This window comes from Microcaecilia unicolor, chromosome 1 (genome assembly GCF_901765095.1).
Source record: "Microcaecilia unicolor chromosome 1, aMicUni1.1, whole genome shotgun sequence".
NCBI classification, from domain to species: domain Eukaryota; kingdom Metazoa; phylum Chordata; class Amphibia; order Gymnophiona; family Siphonopidae; genus Microcaecilia; species Microcaecilia unicolor.
This window is the reverse complement of record NC_044031.1, coordinates 651,506,235-651,530,025: the sequence shown is the minus strand read 5'-3', so window position 1 is coordinate 651,530,025 and position 23,791 is coordinate 651,506,235. Positions and strand designations below refer to the sequence as shown.

Sequence of the window (23,791 nt, the reverse complement as noted above, 5' to 3'; positions counted from 1 at the left end):
TCTCACATACACACTTGCACACACTCTCATTCTCACACACACACTCTCTCACAAACACACTCACACCCAGACTCACGCTCTCTCTCACACAATCACACTTTCACTCCGACTCTCAAACAGTCACTCTCACATACACTCTCCCAAACATACACACTCCGAGGAAAACCTTGCTAGCGCCCGTTTCATTTGTGTCAGAAACGGGCCTTTTTTACTAGTATATATATATAGTAAAAAAAGGCCCGTTTCTGGAGCCAATGAAATGGGCGCTAGTAAGGCTTTCCTCTGGCCCCTCCACCCAACGCACCTTCGTCGTCAGTGACGCCATTGCGCCGCCCTGGCTGCCGTCGATGTGAGTGAATTGCTCCGCCCTCAATGTCATAACGTTTGACGCGAGGGCGGGGCCCCGAGACTGTGTTTTGCATGGCTTCAGAGCTTCGAACTTACGAACCTTGGCTTCAGTGACATCAGACAATAGAATGCTGAGGGTGAGTTTTATATATATACTAGTAAAAGAGGCCTGTTTCAGAGCAAATGAAACGGGCGCTAGAAAAGGTTTTCGTCACCAACACACCCCCTCCCTGGCCAACCCCTTCGTTGTTCTGCCATTGCTCCGCCCTCGAGGGCGGTGCCCGGAGCGATTTTGGTGGCTTCACCACCACGAACCTTCGAACCTTTTTGAAGGAAGTCAGGGCTTGGCTTCAGTGACGTCAGTGTCCTCAGAACGTTGAGGGTGAGTTTTATTATAGTAGATATATATATGTGTGTGTGTGTTTATTTCTAATTAGGATCCCTGATGCAAGCATTGTGCCAAAACACAGCTGTGTTGGGTCAGTTAATAAAGGACTTCTGTTTGGACCTGTGGTTAAGCCTCCATTTTTGGCCACCTTCACTCTTTTGGATTTCCCTGTATGGTCTGCGGAGACTTCTCTCCTCTATATTGGTGTTTTTTTTAACCAGTTTTCCCGCACACTAAGTTTCATCCCCTTCTGTTAAATATTAATAGGGTCATTTTACTAAGCGATGGTAAAAAGTAGCTGTAGCATGCCCTTACACGAGTCTTTCCCACAAGCTAAGTGGAGGAGTAGCCTAGTGGTTAGTGCAGTGGACATTGATCCTGGGGAACTGAGTTCAATTCCCACTGTAGCTCCTTGTGACTCTGGGCAAGTCACTTAACTCTCCATTGCCCCTGGTACAAAATAAGTACCTGAATATATGTAAACCACTTTGAATGCAGTTGCAAAAACCTCAGAAAAGTGGTATATCAAGTTCCCTTTTCCTTTTTAAAAACTTTACTGCAGCAGTAAAATGGCTTCTTTTCTCTTTTTGGAATTAATGGTTGTATGCTAATCTTGCCATTAGTGTGTGGCCATTAATATAAATTAGCGCATGAGTACTTACTGACACCCATTTTGTAGGCAGTAACTGCTCAAACTCTAATTCTGCACTAATTAGCATGAGAAAGGACCACAAAACTGGAGGAACACTCAATCCCTACTTGAGAAATAGTCAAGCAAAAGGAGGAGTAGGGTGGGCTGGCTCTTCCCCCCCAAAAACCAAGGGGAACATATATGCAGTTTTAAGTCTTTATTAAGAAGTCATCAAGCGGCTCAACACAACTGCTGTGTTTCAACGCCTAAGCGCCTGCCTCAGGAGTCTTGTGATTCCTCTAAATTATCGTGCAAAGGTAAAGCTTTTATACAAAAGACAAAGCTCGAGAGACAAATGTCATAATCCAGAAGTCGATAGTGATACTTCCAAGGGCTGCTGCAGCAGTCTGAACGGAGTATTAGGAAGGACAGACTTCTTAATACTCCGTTCAGACTGCTGCAGCAGCCCTTGGAAGTATCGCTATCGACTTTTGGATTATGACATTTATCTCTCGAGCTTTGTCTTTTGTTTAAAAGCTTTACCTTTGCACGATAATTTAGAGGAATTACAAGACTCCTGAGGCAGGCGCTTAGGCGTTGAAACACAGCAGTTGTGTTGAGCCGCCTGATGACTTCTTAATAAAGACTTAAAACTGCATATACGTTCCCCTTGGTTTTTTTGGGGAACAGCCAGCCCACCCTACTCCTCCTTTTGCTTGACTAATCAGCACACCATAATGTAGATGCGCTAAATGATTAGCCCACACTAAATGATCAGACACACCCCCTCTGCAAAAAAAATGTAAATATTTTTTAGTGCGCGAGTAGTGCACAATGTTCAAGTGTACAGCGCTGTGTACATCTAGTAGCGCTATAGAAATGATAAGTAGTAGTAGTAGTATGTACTTAATGCAGGACATCTCAGTGCATATCACAGTAAGTGTTCACTAGCACTTACCGCAGCTTAGTAAAAGGACCCCTTAAGAGAGTTATTTTGCCGCCAGATAGGCAGACGGAAACACACATTCTCAACCCCATTTGTATAATTCTTTCCAACTTCTGCTGGGTTGGAAAGAATAAAAAGCTGCAGGAGGAAAGTCATAAAAAGGACAGCAGAAAACAAGGAAAAGTTAAATCTGGAGGCAGAGACACAAAGGTTAGAAAAATGGATTTTATTTTCAGATGAAGTATTGTGCTACTGCTTATGTTATATCAAAATGTTTTTGGGCCAGGAGAAATGTGACTTCTAGATCTCAGCGCATCCTATGTCCATAGAAAGGTTACACACCTCAGAATTTCACAAAGTGTACATGGTCTCATCAGCAGTACAGTCTCTGACTAAAAAATCAGGGTGGTTCATTCATTCTGAATTTCTTTAACACAGGAGAAGCTTGGAGGGAAAAGGAAACTCTATGCAGTTTTCCAGGAGACTGTCACGTGAGGCAGGGAAGATTTCTACAGATTATTTAACCACTAGAGTTTTTAATTCTAACTGCTAGGAGCAGCCAAAGGATATGTGGAACATCTAACTTCAAAACCAGCTTTGGAAAACAGGAGAAATTTAGCTATTCTGGCAGGATACTAAATTTGGAGGAAATGCGAACTCCAGAATAAATGAGCAATTTATGTAAAATGGAAAATCTCAATGACAGCAGCTGCCATATACTGTAGAACACAGGCAGAGGAAGGAGGTGGACCACTAGAGTTATGACTCAACCAATATTTTGCTGAATACAGCATTGGCAACTAGAGTACTTAGGGGAGAGGCTGGAGATTGGTTTGTTTGGCACTTCCAACTAAAAGAAGTTCCATTGCCCTTGATATAAAATGTGTGCTTATAATTTAAAAAGTACTTTTTGGGAGTAAATCTGGTTGAATAGCTAATAGTGCTGGGCACTTTTATCTGACAGTGTCTTCTGTATGGATATACCCACAGTCAGAGGGCAGTAACAGTGATTGACTATGCCATCCTAACATACCCAGTATCCTTGAGCATCTTATAGCTTTTTTCCCTCTCCTTTAACTTGTGCTGTCATCACCCCCATCTTGCTTTCCACATGGTCACCAGGCGTGTCATGGTATCTGAGTTCTGATACACCAGGACCCCACCGAGGGTCAGGATGGTTCCTGCCACTCCCAGCTTGCTGATAGGACCCCCAAAGACTGCCTGAGAGGTGAGCACATTTCCCAGCACCACCAGGTTCCCCAGCAGGTGCAGGGTGACGGCGGAGGTATGCTTTACCACATAGAAGCCAGACAGGTTGTACAAGACAGAGCTGCTGCAGCTGAGCAGCAGTGACATCCAAAGCTGAATGGTGCCCTGTGTGAGCAGTTCCCAGAGTGCCCTACTCTCAAACAGGAGAGTGCAGGAGAGAAGCAGAAGAAAGCTGGGGAGGGACATGATGAACAGCAGCAGGATGGTGTCAATATTTTCCTCCTGCAGCAACACGCCTAAGAAAAGAGAAGGTGAGAGAAAGGGTTAATGCTATCACCGTACCACCATTCCACCTCTAAGGACAGACAATCAGCCAGCCTTGGTGCACTGACAGAGATGAGTGTAGGGTTGACAACTAGAATACTAGGAAGTGCTGCAGGGCAGGAATGAGGTGCACTGGCAGAACTGTGTGGGGGGCTGAGAACTAAAATACCAGGCAGTGCTGTAGGGCAGGAATGAGGTGCACTGGCAGAGCTGTGTGTGGGGTTCAGAACTAGAATACCAGGAAGTTTTGCAGGGCAGGACTGGGATGCACTGGCAGAGCTGTGTGTCAGGTTCAGAACTAGAATGCCAGGAAGTTCTGCAGGGCAGGAATGGGGTGCACTGGCAGAACTGTGTGTGGGGTTCAGAACTAGAATACCAGGAAGTTTTGCAGGGCAGGACTGGGATGCACTGGCAGAGCTGTGTGTCAGGTTCAGAACTAGAATGCCAGGAAGTTTTGCAGGACAGGACTGGGATGCACTGGCAGAGCTGTGTGTCAGGTTCAGAACTAGAATACTAGGAAGTGCTGCAGGGCAGGAATGAGGTGCACTGGCAGAACTGTGTGTGGGGCTGAGAACTAAATTACCAGGCAATGCTGTAGGGCAGGAATGAGGTGCACTGGCAGAGCTGTGTGTGGGGTTCAGAACTAGAATACCAGGAAGTTTTGCAGGGCAGGACTGGGATGCACTGGCAGAGCTGTGTGTCAGGTTCAGAACTAGAATGCCAGGAAGTTCTGCAGGGCAGGAATGAGGTGCACTGGCAGAGCTGTGTGTGGGGTTCAGAACTAGAATACCAGGAAGTTTTGCAGGGCAGGACTGGGATGCACTGGCAGAGCTGTGTGTCAGGTTCAGAACTAGAATGCCAGGAAGTTCTGCAGGGCAGGAATGGGGTGCACTGGCAGAACTGTGTGTGGGGTTCAGAAATGGACTAGCAGGGACTTGTGCAAAGCAGGACTAAGGTGCACTGGCAGAGCTGTGTGTAGGTAAGTTTTATGACAGGCAGTCTTGTCACTTCCAAGAAAAGTAAATTATGATTAAACACCTTTAATAACCATCATCAAAGCAGTGTACATAAAGGAATCAATTAAAAACTGATAATAAAATAAAACCAATTAAACTATAGTAAAATGATGGTAGATAGAGACCACATGGCATATCCAGTTTGCCCTTTCCACCAATTGCTCAGCTCTACAATCTCTTTCTCTCCCAACTGAAAGAGACTCACCTTCTGTACTTCAATGCCATGGAGACATTTAAATATCTCTATTTTATCTCCCCTCTCCGGCCTTTCTTCCATAGAATACCTATTGAGATCTTTAAATCAGTCCCTATACGCTTTATGATAAAGACCACTGACCATTTTAGTAGACACTCCCTGAACAGATTTATATCTTTTTGAAGGTGCAGCTTCCAGAACTGTACACAGTAGCTTAACTACTGCTACTACTATTTATCACTTCTACAGCATGCAGCAGCATACGCAGCGCTGTACTACTACTACTACTACTACTTAGCATTTCTATAGCGCTGTACACCTTACAAGAAAAGACAGTCCCTGCTCAAAGAGCTCACAATCTAAATAGGACAGGCAAACAGACAGAACAACTAAGAGGTAAGGGAATTAAAGAGGTGGGGATAAAAGGGTACAGGGCAAGTGAGTAGTGGTTAGGAGTCAAAAGCAGCGTTAAAGAGGTGGGCTTTTAGCCTGGATTTGAAAACGGCCAAAGACGGGGCTAGACGTACAGGCTCGGGAAGTCTATTCCAGGCGTGAGGTGCAGCGAGATAAAAGGAACGGAGTCTGGAATTAGCAGTAGAGGAGAAGGGGACAGACAAGAGAGATTTATCCACAGAACGGAGTACCCGAGGGGGGGGGCGTAGGGAGAGAGAAGAGTGGAGAGGTACTGGGGAGTGGTAGAGTGAATGCACTTATAGGTCAGTAAGAGAAGTTTGAATTGAATGCGGAAACGGATAGGGAGCCAGTGAAGTGACTTGAGGAGAGGGCTAATGTGAGCATAGCGACTCTGGCGAAAAATGACCCCATGGCACATAGCTTAAGGGCCTCTTTTACCAAACCGCGCTAGCGATTCCTGGCACAGCAACGCCGACAAAGCCCATTCAGTTTGAATAGGCCTCATCAGCACTGCCATGCAGGAATCAATAGCACGGTTTGGTAAAAGAGGCCTTAAATGAGGTCTCACCAGAGACTTATTACACAGGGTCATCATGACTTTCTTTTTCCTACTGGACATTCCTCTCCCTATTCACCCAAGCATCCTTCTAGCTTTCGCTGTTGCCTTTTCTACCAGTTTGGTCACCTTGAGATCATCGCATATGATCAACCCCACATCCTATTCTTCTTTCATGCACAAAAGTACTTCACCCTCTCTCTGTTTTATGGTCCCCGAGGATTTTGTAGCTCATAATAATTACAAGAGCTTTCTTTGAAGCTATAAGAGAAATCAGAAGTGGGATTCAAAGCCCTCAAAGTGGCATCATAGGCCAATCGGCTATGCTATCAGACAGCAAACAATCCATAACGGAGCTCAAGAGCAAAACTAATGAAGCATTGTCAAAGAAATACATAAACCTATACAGTATGAGAAGTTTTGAAGGGGCTTAGCTGAATAATTAAGTGAAAATCTGCCCCTCTCACAGCAGCCAAAAGCACATGCGGGTGCATATTTTTCGCTGGATGAAAGAGAGGTACGTCTGAGTTTATAAGATTTTCAAAGGCTTATTTGATGTTTTTTCCACACTCTGCCACCTCCAGTAACAGGAGGTTTATGGCGTCAAAGTAAAAATACCCACATTGTTCCCCTTTGAAAACTGCCTAAAAGATCGATCGGTAAAAATAGCACATGCGTTTACCTTGGTAAGCTGATACAATCAACTGCAGTCAAACTTTTACATAATGCACACAGGTTTGACCATGTCAGCCCCAACTCCAATCTGAACGCTGGCTTTCCGTTATTTCCCATGTCAAATACAAACTCATCCTGTTGGTCTACAAATCATGCTTTCCCTCAGCTCCCGCATACCTTAACAAGCTTCTCATCCCCCTACGTTTCTTCCATTCAGCTGAAGAACCCCCCCCCCCCCCTCGCCCTCCGCCTCAACACTCTGCCTTCAGTTATCTTGGTCCCAAATTATGGAATGAACTCCCTCTGTACATCAGGAACCAACCAACCACCGCCTTCAAGAAATCATTCAAAACTTACCTCTTTTCTGAATCTTTTTCCCCCTTTACTCCATAACCTCTCTGTTTTACTCTCTTTCCACCCCCTTGATTATGTACAAAATAAAATGATCTGCAGTTAAGCAAACAAGAATGAAAGAGATTTGCATATAATTGCAGACCTATTATTAGGTTTCAATTTGCTGTTTTCAAGTTTACCTCTTGTACTGTATTTACGATTATACTTGGTTATTATACTATTGTTACGGTGTTAACAAAATTATAAGTTTTATGTTAAACTGTATCTTCATAAAGGTGGTTAATAAATCCAAATAAATAAATAAAAATATAATGGAGACAGTGTATGTAAATCAAGTTCATGCACATTGATTTTGGATATCCCGAAAACCTGACTGGCAAAGAGTACTCCAGGACTGGACCTGGGAAACACTGTGGTAAAATATCACTTTGGCTAGCCGGCAGGGGCGTAGCTACGGGTGGGCCTGGGTGGGCCCAGGCCCACCCAATTTCAGCCCAGGCCCGCCCAGCGCCAGCCCCAGCTCCCATTGCCGGCCACTGCTGCTTTTCCTGATGAGCAGCAGGGCCGGCGCTACAAAAAGAAGAAGCGCTCAGCTGACTGAGCTGAGCGCCAACCCTAAGACTCGACGAGAAAAAATGTTTTTAAAAAAACGTGGCAATGCAGGCAGCCTCGAAGCATTGGCTGCTGGCTCTGCAGGCTCCGCCCGTCGGAGCCTGCAGAGCCAGCAGCCAATGCTTCGAGGCTGCCTGCGGTGCCGCGTTTAAAAAAAAAAAATTTTTCTCGTCGAGTCTTAGCATTGGCGCTCAGCTCAGTCAGCTGAGCGCTTCTTCTTTTTGTAGCGCCGGCCCTGCTGCTCATCAGGAAAAGCAGCAGTGGCCGGCAATGGGAGCTGGGGCTGGTGGGCCTGAATCGGGAGAGGGAAAATGGATGGCAGGATGGGGAGAAAGAGGGAAAATGGAAGGATGGGGAGAGAAAGAGGGAAACAGATGGGAGGATGGCAGAGAAAGAGGGAAAATGGAAGGATGGGGAGAGAAAGAGGGAAAACAGATGGGAGGATGGCAAGAGAAAGAGGGAAAACAGATGGGAGGATGGCAGAGAAAGAGGGAAAACAGATGGGAGGATGGCAGAGAAAGAGGGGAGATGGATGAAAGGATGCAGAGAAAAAGGGGAGAGACTGGAAGGATGTGGAGAGAGAAGGGACACTGAAGAGAAAAAGGGTAGAGAGATAGACACTGGTTAGAAGGAGGGAGAGAGACATTAGATGGAAGGATCAGGAGAGAGGGTAGATGGGTGGAAGGATGGGGAGAGAAAGAGGGAAGACGCTGGATGGAAGGGTAGGGAGAAAGAGGTGACACGATGGAAGGATGCAGAAAGAAAGAGGGGGGACTATTGGAAGGATGGGGAGACAGAGGGGAGAGACTGGAAGGATGGGGAGAGAAAGAGGAGAGCTGCTGCATGGAAAGGGGGAGTAGTGAAAGATTGGAGAATAAGAGGAAGGGGCATGGGGAGAACAAGGGTGAGAAAAAGATGAAAAGCCATAAGTAGATGAAGGAAATTAAAGAATGGATAGTAAGAATGAATTAAATCTGGACACAGAGAGAGGCAGAAAAATATTGAAGAAAGCAAAGAAAAAGGAGAGAAAAATGACAAATGGCCAGGAAACCCTGACAGAAGAGTTAAGCAAAAACGAAGGAAAGCAGAATCTAGAGACTGGGAGCAACACAATGAGAAAAAGTAAATGGCCATACAACAAAGGTAAAGAAAATAATTTTATTTTTAATTTAGGATAAAGTAATATGGTGTTAATAAAGTTTCAGAGACCAATACTTCCTTCCTTAGGTCAGGAGAGGATACCGTAACAGCATTATACTGACCTGAGGCAGGAGGTTTTGGCCTCTGAAAGCTCATTGAAAAGGGTGTTAGGCTATTAAATAAATTGTCTGAAATTGGACGCACTGAAAAGCAGAACTTTACCCTGTGTGACAAATGCATCTGAGTGTGAATAAATTTTGCTGGGGGGGGGGGGGGAGGGGGGGGGGAATTTGTGCCCACCCACTTTGGGTTCAGGCCCACCCAAAATTGGCAGTCTGGCTACGCCACTGCTAGCCGGGCTTAATTTTGGAGGTGGCCAGAGCCTGAAGTGTGTGTGTAGGGGAAGCCCCTGAGCCCCCCCCCCCCCTCCTCCGTGGCTATACCCCTGCCTTTCACACAGATTCCTTACAAACAGCAAGCCTGTGCAGGTGGAAGGAGACAGCCTGTCTGCTGTAGGGCCTATAAGTGAGCCAGTGAAAAAGCTTGTGTGGATTTTCACGCCTGTTGCTCTGCAGACAAAAAGGTAGCAGTGCTACCAAGTTACCCAGTTCCAAGAGAGATTTTAGGTGAGTTCTGGATTTCTGATAAGGCCTATCAATACATTATGGGACTGCAGCATGGATTTTGATGGGTAAAATCATTATTATTATTGTTAATAATAAAATGAAAATGCACTAAAATTGCTGCAAACTGTCCAAAACACAGCAGCAAGACTGATATTCAAGAAGTCAAAATATGAAAGAGCAACTCCACTACTCAAAATACTACACTGGCTACCAATCAAGTCAAGGTTAATCTTCAAAGCTTGCACCCTCATTTAGAAGTGGAGGAGTGGCCTAGTGGTTAGAGCACGGGTCTTGCAATCCAGAGGTGGCCAGTTCAAATCCCACTGCTGCTCTTTGTGATCTTGGGTGAGTCACTTAACCCTCCATTGCCTCAGGTACGAACTTAGATTGTGAGCCCTCCTGGGACAGAGAAATATCCAGAGTACCTGACTGTAACTCACCTTGAGCTACTACTGAAAAAGGTGGGAGCAAAATCCAAATAAATTATTTGAGATTCTGTTGCTACTATTTGAGATTCTAGATGGAATGTTGCTATTCCACTAAGCAACATTCCATGTAGAAGCCTGCCCCTGCAGATCAGCAACGCAGCCGCGCAGGCTTCTGTTTCTGTGAGTCTGACGTCCTGCACATATGTCAGACTCCGAACTGGATTCAACGAATCAGCAGCGTTACTTACAGCATGGCCACGGAGGAGTAGGAGGAAGACGAAATATGAAGACTTCGGGTCGGACCTTGGCTGGCGGGGGTTGGGGCCCCCCCGCCAGCAAAAGTAAGCAGCGGGGGAGGGTTGACGGCGGGGGGGGGGGGGGTGGAGAGTAGTGGCAGTGGCAGTGGCGGCGGCGGCGGCAGCGGCGGGGTGGGGAGGGAGGCAAAAATGTGCCCCCTCTCTCTGGCTCTGGCCCCCCCTACCGCCGGATTCCAGATACGCCCCTGAAACATACAAGCGCAAAAGGGATGGGGGCACCTAAAGTAACCCTTGTCCTGGGCACTGTTTTGTCTAGTGATGGTTTGACAGCCATATAAGCTAGATCACTTGTAGAACATCCAGGATTTAATTTGTAGAGAACATGGGAGTGAAACAGTGCAGACAAGGGAGGCACAGGCAGGGCCGTGCCAACTCAGTAAGCGGGGTAAGCACCGCAGGGGGGCGCCTGCCTTCAAGGACGCCTGCTACCAACAAAAAGAACGAAAATGTAGATGCAGCCGCAACTAGGTTTGGTTTGAGTGTACGCAGAACGACGGCTGCGCGGGAAGGGGAAACATAGACTAACCTAAGTGGCTTCAAAGTTTTGATGTCACGCCGCCCCCTGTTCTCAATCAAACTTCCTTGGAATCTCCCATCTGCTTCGAGTCTTTAGCAGTGAATTAGAAGCCATCAGACACCTGCCAATGAGAAGGCGGCTTTTGTCTAGGGGCAGGACTGACTGCGAGAGGCAGTCAGACAGGGACAGTGTTGCCAGGTGGGCGGTTTTACCGCCCAATTGGGCGGTTTTCCGCGACCCGCCGCGGGAAATTTTTGCCCGCGGCGGGTTGCGGTTTTTTGGGCTCCTTTTTGGCTTCGGGGCGGTTTTTTCGCCGGCTTTTTTCGGCCGCGGTGGGCGGGGTTAATGACGTTTCTGGGCGGGGTTAGTGATGTGGGAGGCGGGGTTAGTGACGGGGGAGGCGGGGTTAGTGACGGGGGAGGCGGGGTTAGTGACGGGGAGGCGGGGCCGATGACGGGGGAGGCGGGGCCGATGACGGCGGGGGCGGGGTTGATGACGGCGGGGGCGGGGGTGATGACGCGGGGGCGGGGGTGTCAGGGGCGGGGTTTGAGTTTGGGCGGGTTTTGGGCTGGATTTTGGGCTCCTTTAGGCTGGAAAAAAATTTTCCACCTGGCAACCCTGGACAGGGAGACTGTTGTTAGCTGAAGCAGCATGGAGGGAGCAGTGGATAGTGTTGCACGCTTCTATAAAGAGCTGCCCAAAGTGGTGAGAGGCTTGGTGTTTGCTGTTTCATGGTTCTTAGCAGATTTTAGAATGTTAACTTTCACGAGTCTTTTGTATCGCACTTGGAAAGGAAGTCAGTTAAACTGGAGGTTTTGCTTTCTACAGTGTTACGTTTTGTGGAACTAGTTTAGTATAAGGAGCTGCTTTTTGTGCCACCCGCTTCCCCCGGCCAAATTCGGACTCCGGCGTCATGCGTAGTCTTTAACTTGGTGATTGGGGTATTTGACCCAGTGTATCCTTTTGTATAATGGACTCTTCCATATCATCATGCAGATCAATCCATAGACTGGTGGGTTGTGTCCATCTACCAGCAGGTGGAGATAGAGAGCAATCCTTTTGCCTCCCTATATGTGGTCATGTGCTGCCGGAAACTCCTCAGTATGTTCTCTATCTCAGCAGGTGGTGGTCACACACAGCAGCAGCTCTGGCTAGGTCTCCAAGCCTAATCTTTAGGTTTTGTTGAGTACCTGGGGTTGAGGGCTCTTCTTGAGCAAGTGCAAACCTGGTGGTGCCAGGTCCCTCCTTTTCTCCCCCCTCCCGCTGGCTCCATTTAAAAAAAAAAATGTGGACGTCCTTTAAGGGCGTTTATTTCAACGTTTATTGCAGCTGCTCTCTGGGACACCAGTTCGTTACAGCTCGGAGCGAGAAGCAGGTAATTTTATCTTTTTATAGCGGGCAGGGGGGTCCCCGTTCGGTCTCCACGTGGCTTATGGCGTCGGAGGGCGAGGGCGCGAAGATTCGCTCCCCGGACCGCATGTGTGCGTCTAGCGGGGATGCGGGGGTTTCAAAGCCTGAATCGCCTTTGTTGAGCATCAGTATGGAGTCCGGTCAGTGTCCCGGTTCTTCCTCCGGTGCGGCGTTTTTTCCCGCCATAAGCGCCCATCCCCCGCTGCTCGCCCACTCCATGTTGGCCGGCCACTCAGCTCGGATGGCTTCTTCTTGGGCTGCCCTCGAGCTGGGAGACGTTAATACTATGGTCGCCCTTGATTCAGGCGACGGTAAGAAAGCGGCCAAAGTTAAGCGCCGTTCTTCCCGCGCGGCTCCTTCTCGGAGTTTCGCGCCAGACGCCATTTTGGATGCGCAGCACGTTTCTCCCCCGCTCTTGCGAGCGCCGGTTGAGGATGCGGCTAGGGCCGTGGCCCAAACTGCAGAAGTTCACAGTTCGGGGGGATTCTCCCCTGAGTTCATTTTGCTGCTGCATCAGGCTTTTCTTATGCAAAACGCTGCCCCTGCCCCCCTGTCTGATAAAGGGGTTGAGGCCTCCGGAAGCAAATGCCCTCGGGTTGATTTCCAGGCCCTAGAGGACTCGGTCTCCTCTGATGTAGATGAGGGCAGCGTATCTGAGTTCTCCCAACGGTCCTTTGGGGATTCCTTGGAGGAGACGGATTCCCGCTCGGATGGAGCGGATGACCCCTCTGCAGCGTGGATCTTTCGCTCAGAGGATTTGCCCAACCTGTTAGTGCAGGCCATGAGCATTTTGAAGATTTCCTCTCCGGAGGACGTCTCTCCCTCAGCCTCTGTTGGCTCCGCCATTATGCTGGGGACGAAGCGCCCGCCTAGAACCTTCCACGTACATGAGGCCATGCGCACCTTGATTTCGGCTCAATGGGATGTCCCAGAAGCGAGCCTCAAAGTGGCTAGGGTTATGTCCCGCCTCTATCCTCTGCCTGAAGGTGAACGGGAGGCCTTTCTTTGGCCTACCGTGGATTCTTTAATCACTGCGGTGACTAAGAAAACGGCGTTGCCGATGGAAGGTGGCACGGCCCTAAAGGACGCCCAAGACAGAAGATTGGAGGCAGCCTTAAGGTCGTCCTTCGAGGCGGCTGCTTTAAGTTTGCAGGCCTCAGTTTGCGGCTCCTATGTGGCCAGGGCGTGCCTGACGATTGTGCAGCGGGCTTCCCCCTCGGATCCTTCCTTGAGGGCTGATTGGCCGGCCCTGGAATCGGGCTTGGCTTATTTGGCAGACTTGCTGTATGATGTCTTGAGAGCCTCAGCTAAAGGTATGGCTCAGACAGTCTCTGTGCAGCGTTGGCTTTGGCTGAAGCATTGGTCTGTGGACCACGCCTCTAAGTCTCGCCTGGCTAAGTTGCCTTTTAAAGGCAAGCTGCTTTTTTGGGTTAAGCTGGACAAAATTGTGACCGATCTCGGCACGTCTAAGGGCAAGAGGTTACCAGAGGTCAGGGCTCGGGCCAGTGGTGCTCGCCCTGGTTCCGCCAAAGGACGGTTTCAGGAAGCCCGTTGGTATTGCCCGGGCAAGTCGGGCTCCTCTACCCCCTCTTCTTTCAAGAGGAACTTCTCCCCCAAGCAGCATTCCTTTCGCAGAGACCGCCGTCCCGGAGGTGCGTCCTCCGGTCCTCCCCCAGGGTCTCGTACCCAATGACGGGGCCCTGGTCCATGGCCCAGTGCAGATTGGAGGACGCCTGTCCTCGTTTCTGGGCGAGTGGACCAGGGTAACTTCAGACGCTTGGGTGCTGGAAGTCATCAGAGACGGCTACAAGCTAGAGTTCTGCCGACCCTTAAGAGACGGGTTTGTGCACTCTCCCTGCAAGTCTCTGGTCAAAGCTGTGGCAGTGCAGCAGACTTTGGACAATCTGATCCGCCTGGGTGCGGTCGTTCCGGTGCCAGAAGATCAGCTTGGCAAGGGATGTTACTCCATTTACTTTTTGTGGTACCAAAGAAAGGAGGTTCTGTACGGCCTATCCTCGACCTCAAAGGGGTCAATCGGGCCTTGAAAGTTCGGCACTTCCGAATGGAGACTCTCCGCTCTGTTATAGCGGCAGTGAAGGCAGGGGAGTTCCTGGCATCCTTGGACATCAAGGAAGCTTACTTGCATATTCCCATCTGGCCTCCTCATCAACGCTTTCTGCGTTTTGCAGTCCTGGGCCGACACTTCCAGTTCAGAGCCCTCCCGTTCGGGTTGGCTACTGCTCCGCGGACCTTCTCCAAAGTAATGGTGGTCATAGCGGCCTTCCTACGAAAGGAAGGAGTACAAGTCCATCCTTATCTGGACGACTGGTTGATCCGAGCCCCCTCTTATGCAGAGTGCGGAAGAGCTGTAGACCGGGTGATTGCCCTTTTGAGCTCCCTGGGGTGGATCATCAACTGGGAGAAAAGCCAGCTGCGCCCGACTCAGTCCCTGGAATATCTGGGAGTTCGTTTCGACACCCAAGTGGGCAGAGTGTTCCTGCTGGACAATCGGATTGTCAAGCTTCAGGCTCAGGTGGACCAGTTCCTAGTAGCCTCTCCTCTTCGGGCTTGGGACTATGTGCAGCTGTTGGGCTCTATGATGGCCACGATGGAAGTAGTGCCCTGGGCCAGGGCTCATATGAGACCTATACAGCTCTCTCTGCTGCAGCGATGGACTCCAGCCTTCCCTTGGATCCAGCGGTGCGCAAGGCGCTGAGCTGATGGCTGAGGCCAGACAAGCCATCCGCAGGAATGCCTCTTGTGACCCCGGAGTGGGTTTTCGTCACGACGGACGCCTCTTTGATGGGCTGGGGAGCCCACTGCTTGGGAAGGACAGCGCAGGGGCTCTGGTCTCCTGCAGAGGCAAAGTGGTCTATCAACCTCCTGGAACTCAGAGCCATTCGGTTGGCGCTTTTGGAGTTTCTCCCGGTACTGGCATTGAAGCCAGTACGGGTCCTGTCGGACAATGCCACGGCTGTGGCCTATGTCAATCGCCATGGAGGTACCAAGAGCGCCCCTCTAGCCAAGGAGGCCATGAATCTATACCAGTGGGCGGAAGCGAAACTGGAACAGCTGTCGGCGGCCCACATTGCCGGAGTCATGAATGTCAAGGCTTTCTCAGTCGCCATACCTTGGATCCCGGAGAGTGGCAGTTATCGGCTCAGGCGTTCTTGGACATCACGAAGCGCTGGGGCCAGCCGAGCCTAGCTCTGATGGCGTCATCGGCCAATTGCCAAGTGCCGCGCTTTTTCAGCAGAGGACGGGACCCTCGATCTCTGGGAATAGATGCTCTTCTACAACAGTGGCTGACACAGGAGCTTCTCTATGTGTTCCCGCCCTGGCCCATGTTGGGCAGGGTGCTAGACCGGGTGGCAAAGCATCCGGGCCGGGTAATCCTGGTGGGTCCGGACTGGCCCAGACGTCCCTGGTATGCGGACTTGATCAGGCTCTCAGTGGACGGCCCTCTGCGGCTGACAGCGGAGCAGGGCCTGTTGCATCAGGGTCCCGTGGTGATGGAGGATCCCTCCCCCTTTGGTCTTACGGCCTGGCTATTGAGCGGCAGCGTCTGAGGAAGAAGGGCTTCTCAGACAAGGTCATCGCCACTATGCTGAGAGCGAGGAAGCGCTCTACTTCTACTGCTTACGCCAGGGTTTGGCGTACCTTTGCATCGTGGTGTGAGGCAGGCTCACTTTCTCCCTTCACTGCTCCAATTTCTTCAGTGTTGGCGTTCCTGCAAGAAGGTCTGGAGAAAGGCCTGTCGCTCAGTTCCCTTAAAGTCCAGGTAGCGGCTCTGGCTTGCTTCAGGGGCCGCCTGAAGGGTGCTTCCCTGGCTTCGCAGCCAAATGTGGTGCGCTTTCTCAAGGGAGTTAATCACCTGCGCCCTCCTCTGCACTCAGTGGTACCTGCGTGGAATCTCAATCTGGTGCTAAGAGCCTTGCAGAAGCCGCCTTTTGAACCCTTGTCGAGGGCATCTCTGAAAGACCTGACGTTGAAAGCAGTCTTTTTGGTGGCTATCACTTCAGCCAGAAGTTTCTGAGCTCCAGGCGCTATCTTGTCGAGAGCCCTTTCTGCAGTTCACTGAGGCAGGAGTGTCTATTCGCACAGTGCCTTCCTTCCTGCCCAAGATTGTTTCTCGCTTCCATGTGAATCAGCAGCTCTCTCTACCCTCCTTTCGTAGGGAGGACTATCCAGAGGAGTACTCTGCTCTCAAATATCTAGATGTGAGACGAGTCATCATCAGATACTTGGAAGTGACCAATGATTTCCGTTAGTCGGATCATCTGTTTGTCCTGTTTGCAGGTCCTCGTAAGGGTCTGCAGGCTGCTAAGCCTACAGTGGCAAGATGGGTCAAGGAAGCCATTGCAGCGGCTTATGTGGCTGCGGGGAAGGTGCCGCCTATCCGGCTGAAGGCTCACTCCACTAGAGCTCAGGCGGCCTCGATGGCAGAGGCCGGGTCCGTCTCCTTGGAAGAGATTTGTAAGGCGGCAACTTGGGCATCGGCTCATACCTTCTCCAGGCATTACCGCTTGGCTGTGGCTGCTCGGGTTGAGGCCCGGTTTGGAGCTTCAGTGTTGCGGTCAGGGATTTCTATGTCCCGCCCTGGGTGAGTACTGCTTCGGTACATCCCACCAGTCTATGGATTGATCAGCATGATGATATGGAAGGTAAAATTATGTATCATACCTGATAATTTTCTTTCCATTAATCATAGCTGATCAATCCATAGCCCCTCCCAGATATCTGTACTGTTTTTATTCCGGTTGCATTTCAGGTTCAAGTTTAGTCTTCAGTTCCTGTTCAGGAGGACTTCGTGTTCAGGTTTTTTCAATTGGATTCTTCAGGAGTTGAGACGATTTTGTGTTACAGTGAGCTGCTGCATTCCTCTCCCCTCCGTTTTTCGGGGCTGGATTGAGACCTAAATTCTGCCGGCGCTCCCTTCCGCTTCGTGCGGCTGTAGGGCAGCTTTGTACCCCTCCCGCTTCGGCGGTGTTAGGGTCAGTCAGCTCCTCCCGTGGTTGCAGGATAAGCCAGATCCCCCCGCATCGGCGGGGTGGTGTCCCTCCCTCGCTCCGCGGGGATGAGCTGCTGGACGGATTCCCCTCCCCCACTTGTGTGGGGATGAGCTCGGTTAATTCCCCCCCCCCCCCCCCCGTTTCGGCGGTGGTGAGCTGGGCAGAGTGTCCCTTTGTGGGTGTAATTCTCTAAGTGCTGAGTCCTGCGGATGGAGCTTTGATATCGACATAATGAGGAGTTTCCGGCAGCACATGACCACATATAGGGAGGCAAAAGGATTGCTCTCTATCTCCACCTGCTGGTAGATGGACACAACCCACCAGTCTGTGGATTGATCAGCTATGATTAATGGAAAGAAAATTATCAGGTATGATACATAATTTTACCCTATGTGCAATGCTTCTCTGGCATTTTCCTGTACTCCCTGCAAGCAGATTAAAGTAACATGTCGGAGTCCATATAGTTCACTTTCCTTTAGTGTACAAATTATTACTGATTTAAATGTTGAATAAAAACATGGTAAAAAAAAAAGTGCATGCACACAGAATGGTGAAAGAGAGCAGAAGCTGGTTCTAAAATATATATTCTAGAAGCACTCATGCTTCCATACATAGCTAGCAGCTGAGACTTATGCTTAAACTGGATTCTTTTGGAAATTACATTTTGAGATCTCAAAAAACTAAAGAGCACTTCTCTGAAATATGTGTACAGTATGTAACTATGTAAACATAGGTAATGAGCTGATTTGCATGTTGTAGCCACATGGAAATCTCTGCACAATATATAGAATCCTGGGGCTTGTGGCTATTAGGAAGAGTGCCTGTTTTTATTTGGCACCATTCCTCTGGAACACACTTCCTTTTATGTGGAGGAGTGGCCTAGTGGTTAGAGCATTAAGCTTGACAGCCAGAGGTAGCCAGTTCATATCCCACTGCTGCTCCTTGTGATGTTGGGCAAGTCACTTAGCCCTCCATTGCCTCAGGTACCAACTAGACTGTCAGCCCTCCTGGGACAGGGAAATACCCAGTGAACCTGGATGTAACTCACCTTGAGCTACAATTGAAAAGGTGTGAGCAAAATCCAAATAAATATGGAAAAATCACTGAAACAATTTAAACAGATATTGAAGGCACATTATTTTACTCTTGCTTTTGGTGTGTCGTTCCGTGAAGGTTGATGAGGGTCAAGCCCTGGGTAACGGTGAGACTGTTGGTTACTGTTGCTATCTGTATGATTGCTTTGTTCTGCTTGTTTCTTTTCTATGTGAACATTGTAGTTCCTTTTATGTGTTGTGTTTTTTATTATTGTACACCGCTGTGATCTTTCTGTGGTAGAAAGCCTAGCGGTATAGCAAATTTAATAAACTGTACCTGTAACTGCTGTATATTAAAGTGGATTTTAGAAAGGACATGTAAACTGGAGTTGAGATGTCTAGGTTGAGATATTTGAAGTCCCACTAGTATTTTAGGACAGGATCTGCTGATGTAGAGTCTGTTCTGAAATACATTGAGAAATGGATGTTTATGAGCTGGTTACATGTGGAGGGGGCATCCATTTTATAACAATAAAAGTTTACAAAATCAAAGGGATTAATATTGCCATTTTAGAAGCCTATAAGTGTATTTTTCTTAAAGCTGTCAAAAAGTGCAATATCCCTTTCAAGTTTCACTTTCAGGGGGTAACATACTGTGGCTGCTGTGTTAGTCAATTTTAAAGGTAATAAATAGGCAATCCCACAAAGATGTACTCCATCTTTCAGCTCCTATTTCCTTTGCATCTTGTGCCACATGGAGGGAGGGGGGGCGCCAACTGATAGTCTGCAGGGGGGGCACCAGAGACCCTAGGCATGGCCCTGGGCACAGGAGCGACAGAGGTGCTGGATTAGGGAGCAGAGTGATTGTTCTCTACGTTCCTGAATGGAAAAGCACACAAAATCCGTTACGCAAACCAACACCCAGCTTGTCACTCCCCTCTCTAGGAAACCCTATGCCATACCACTCAACACTTTAATAATTTAAGCAGGTACTAAAATTAGCAAGCTTTTGCAAAAGCATCTGTAAGTCTAGGTCCTTAAGGCCCTCCTTCCTGGCCAGCACCAACCTACTAGCATCAACTGGGTTCATTTCTGAGAAGTTATAGCTTGCTGTGTTTTCTCTTATAACTTTGCTGGAGAATACCCAGTCACTATCTTGTTGGTTTATGGGACACTGTAGCCTTCCGGTTCCAACGTGGCTACTCCATCTTACCTTGCTGTATGGATTTGACACTTCTCAGGACCATAGTGATGCAGATGAAGATACAGCCAATTTGGTTGAATCTAAGCTCCCCAAGCACACTGAGAGATGCGCCAAGACAAACAGGCAGCATGGCAGCATACTCCATGGCGGCATAAGCCCTGCGCTGCAGCAGCTGTGATAGCAGCATGGTCACCAATGGGCTGGCAGCATACAGAACCTGGGCAAATGCTATTTCCGCATGCCTCAGCGCCAGGTTCCCACAGGCTACGCTGGCACAGAAAGTCAGGCTGAGCAGAAACACCCGGCGTTTAGCAGCCAGAGGCAGTGCCCGAACTGGTGGTGGCGAGCCAGGCCGGCCACACACCAGTCCCAGACGTAGCAGTGCAGCATTGAAAAGGATGGCACTCAACATATGTAACGCAGAGAGGAAGAGGGGGAAGGGAAAGGCGCAGCCCACAAACACCCACTTATTTAAGCTGGCAATGCCCACACCACTCAGTACCAGGGATGTGGCTGAGACCACCACAGGTAACCACCTCCAGCTGCTGTGAACTCCAATGCCAGGATCAATGGGGGTTGTGATCTCTATCATCTCCATGGCAAACTCTTCTCATCTTTCCTCCAGGTGAAGAAGAAGCCCGGTAGAGCAGCAGTGACTTTTAGGTGGACCCTCCCTCTCTCCCACGAAGCTGGGGTAAAGGCATGCTGCACAGCGTCCGTGGGCAAAGAATGAACCTGGGCTGCAAAGCGGGCCCCAGAGGATTGGCAGCGCTCCTCATCCCTCCTCTCGCCAGGCTCCTCTCATCACGTGCAGGGTCCTCCACGATCCAGCTCCATCATGGAAAATCGGGCGCTGAGCTCACGTCACTGCTGGCTCTTCCGTGCATGGCTGTCCCCTAGCCCTACCTCAGTCCTGCACCTGTGTCTGCAAGTGACAAGGTGCCCTTCTCTCTGCTCTGCGGGATGATGACTAATGTCTTGTATTCCTCTGCCAGTGTCAGTGTAGCATCACCAGGCGCAGATCCTGACGGCTCTCTTCCCCTCTCCTCCACCTCTCTTCATTGTCCTTCAGGCTGCTGTCGTCACTGTGACCTGCCTCCGGCGGAGCCAATCAGAACAGCCGGAGCGCGGTGACTAATGGTTGGGGGGGGGGGGGGGGGAGGGAATAAACAGCCTGTCGTTCTGGTCATATAGCTCCAGGGGAGAAGCTTGTGACCCCCGTATTCGGAACACCCCCACCCCAGCCTGCGACACAGCTCTACTAGGCAGAAATCACCGTATTAAAAATTTCTGTTTTTTTTTTAAGTTCATCTATATTTTACACCAAAATTTTCATAAGTCAGGGCAGGTTTATTTACGCAGGATCGGTCCTGACGTAACGGTCTGATCTCTCTCAATGTCAATGTGCTGCATGGATGCCACCTTCCAGCTGTTAAACTTAATCTTCATGTTGCTGCTGACCTAGAAAATTAAGTCTGAGTTCGCGTTCCCTTTAAAAAGTAACATAAGTGCTCATTTTCAAAGCACTTAAGCTTACAAAGTTCCATAGATTGCTATGTAACTTTGTAAGTCTAAGTGCTTTGAAAATACACCTCATAGTAACATAGTAGATGACGGCAGAAAAAGACCTGCATGGTCCATCCAGTCTGCCCAACAAGATAAACTCATATGTGTATACCTTACTTTGATTTGTACCTGCCTTTTCAGGGCACAGACCGTACAAGTCTGCCCAGCAGTATTTCCCGCCTCCCAACCACCAGTCCCACCTCCCATCTCCGGCTCTGGCACAGACCGTATAAGTCTGCCCTCCACTATCCTCGCCTCCCAAATACCAACCTCTCTTCCCCCACCTGCTCCGCCACCCAATTTTGGCTAAGCTTCTGAGGATCCATTCCTACTGCACAGGATTCCTTTATGCACATCCCACGCATGTTTGAATTCCGTTACCGTTTTCATCTCCACCACCTCCCGCGGGAGGGCATTCCAAGCATCCACCACCCTCTCCGTGAAAAAATACTTCCTGACATCTTTTTTGAGTCTGCCCCCCTTCAATCTCATTTCATGTCCTCTCGTTCTACTGCCTTCCCATCTCCGGAAAAGATTTTTTTGCGGATTAATACCTTTCCGCAAAAAAAAAAAAGAGATGACCTGGCTGTTTATTGATCCAGTTTTTTTTCTATTCATATTCCCCGATTTTTAAATAAATTGTCCCATCATGTTTATTTTCATTGCCATAAGAGAAAACTCAGACGTTGCAAGGACGGGATGCACAATCACCCTATTTTTCAATCCGGCCTCTACAGAGTGAAATAAATTTACCTGACACACAGGCAGATGATGCCGCAGATCTAGGATTTTATGTTTGAAATATCTTTATTGTCAAATGCAACGAAAGTAACAAACAAAATTCAAGTAGTCATATAAAGGCAATCTGGCAAAACAGAATGAAATGCAACTGAAATGACAATACATTTTGTCTTTTTCTCCCACCTCCCTACTAACCAGATATCTTTAAATACAGAGCAGACAGATTTAAAAGATTGCAAATCAACACTGTCCACGCATTTAACATTCCTCCCCTTTACGAAACTGTGCTACAATGCCGACACATCCCATTCAAGTTTCATTAGTATTATGCTGACAGGTAGATCTGTGTTGTTTACATTTCGGTGCTGTTAAATGTATATATATTTTTGAACCTGTTTCATGGTAGTCCTGTTAGGTGTAGTAATCTTTATTATAGAACACAATGGCAGAAATTAGAATACCATAACATCAATCCAACATTTTGGAGCTGGGCCTCTGGGCTGAAAAAGGGGGCAGGTGGGAGAAGGGAGCTGGAGATTACATATAACATAGTAGATGACGGCAGAAAAAGACCTGCACGGTCCATCCAGTCTGCCCAACAAGTAACTCATATTTGCTACTTTTTGTGTATACCCTACTTTGATTTGTACCTGTGCTTTTCAGGGCACAGACCATATAAGTCTGCCCAGCCCTATCCCCACCTCCCAACCACCAGCCCCGCCTCCCAACCACCGGCTCTGGCACAGACCGTACAAGTCTGCCCATTGATTGATAGCATACTGGAGAATGAAGTATGGGAGAAGAGGCAAAGGCCAAAGATGATGGGGGAAGGAGAAAAAGAGAGGGAGGGATATGAAGGGGGTGTGAGACAAAGGAAGTGGATGGATCTTTGAAGGAAATGAATAAGAGTGGAAATAGGGAAGGTAAAAAGGAAAGTGGGAGCCTGAATATGAGAGTAAGACATAAAGGGGCTGAAGCTGAGGGGATAAGTGACAGGGAAGTAACTGGGGTTGGTATCAATAATTCACGATCAATTGTGCCACATGTTGATGGTTATACTGTTGTATATATGTCAGATTACCTAAATGTTTGCTCCAGAGCAGGGCTGTGCCTAGGGTCTCTGGCGCCCCCCTGCAGCCTATCAGTTGGCGCCCCCCCTGCAGCCTATCAGTTGGCGGCGGCGGCGCCCCCCCCCCCCCGTGAAAATGATCGCTCACCACTTGCCACACTGACAGGAATTGTCAGCAATATTCTTAGAAAGAAATTGCTATACATTGCAAAATAAGATAGCAGATGTAAATTCTCAAAGTGGACATATTCCAAACACTAAAATGAAAATAAAATGATTTTTTTTCTACCTTTGTTGTCTGGTGACTTTCTTTTTCTGATCATGCTGGCCCAGTATCTGATTCTGCTGCTATCTGTCCTCTTAACTCCGTTTCAAGGGCTTCCTTTCCATTTATTTCTTTCCTTTCCTCCTTTCTTCTTCATTTCTGGTCCTCAGCTTCTGCCTATTTTCTTCATCCATGTGCAGTTTTTCTCCTCTCTTCCTTTTCCCTCATTTCATCTCCTTCATCTCTCTTCCCTCCCCTCTATGTCCAGCAATTTCTCCTCTCTCCCTGAGCCCTGCCCTCCCAATCCATGCCCATCCATGCTCCTCTGTCCCCTGCCCCCTCCATTCATCCTTTTCCAGCAATTCCCCTCTCTCCCTGAGCCCTGCCCTCCCAATCCATGCCCATCCATGCTCCTCTGTCACCTGCCCCCTCCATTCATCCCTATCCAGCAATTCCACTCTCTCCCTGAGCCCTGCCCTGCAATCCATATCCATCCATGCCCATCTGTCCCCTCCATTCATCCCTATCCAGCAATTCCCCTCTCTCCCTGAGCCCTGCCCTCCCAATCCATGCCCATCCATGCTCATCTGTCCCCTGCCCCCTCCATTCATCCTTTTCCAGCAATTCCCCTCTCTCCCTGAGCCCTGCCCTCCCAATCCATGCCCATCCATGCTCCTCTGTCCCCTGCCCCATCCATTCATCCTTTTCCAGCAATTCCCCTCTCTCCCTTCCATGACCCCCCCCTCGCATCCATGCTCCTCTCTCTCCCATGTCCCAGCCTGGCCCGCCCTCT

General features: G+C 49.0%; 1 protein-coding gene across 1 annotated transcript; it reads right to left on the bottom strand.

Moving 5' to 3' along the window:
* Positions 1-2,530: 2,530 nt before the first annotated feature.
* LOC115460573 (solute carrier family 35 member E4-like) lies at positions 2,531-20,418 on the bottom strand. Its single transcript, XM_030190342.1, has 2 exons — positions 19,367-20,418; positions 2,531-3,818 (listed from the first exon to the last, which is right to left on the bottom strand). The coding sequence occupies exons 1-2, from the start codon at positions 19,953-19,955 to the stop codon at positions 3,403-3,405; spliced, it is 1,005 nt and encodes a 334-aa protein (XP_030046202.1). The 5' UTR covers positions 19,956-20,418; the 3' UTR covers positions 2,531-3,402.
* Positions 20,419-23,791: the final 3,373 nt, after the last annotated feature.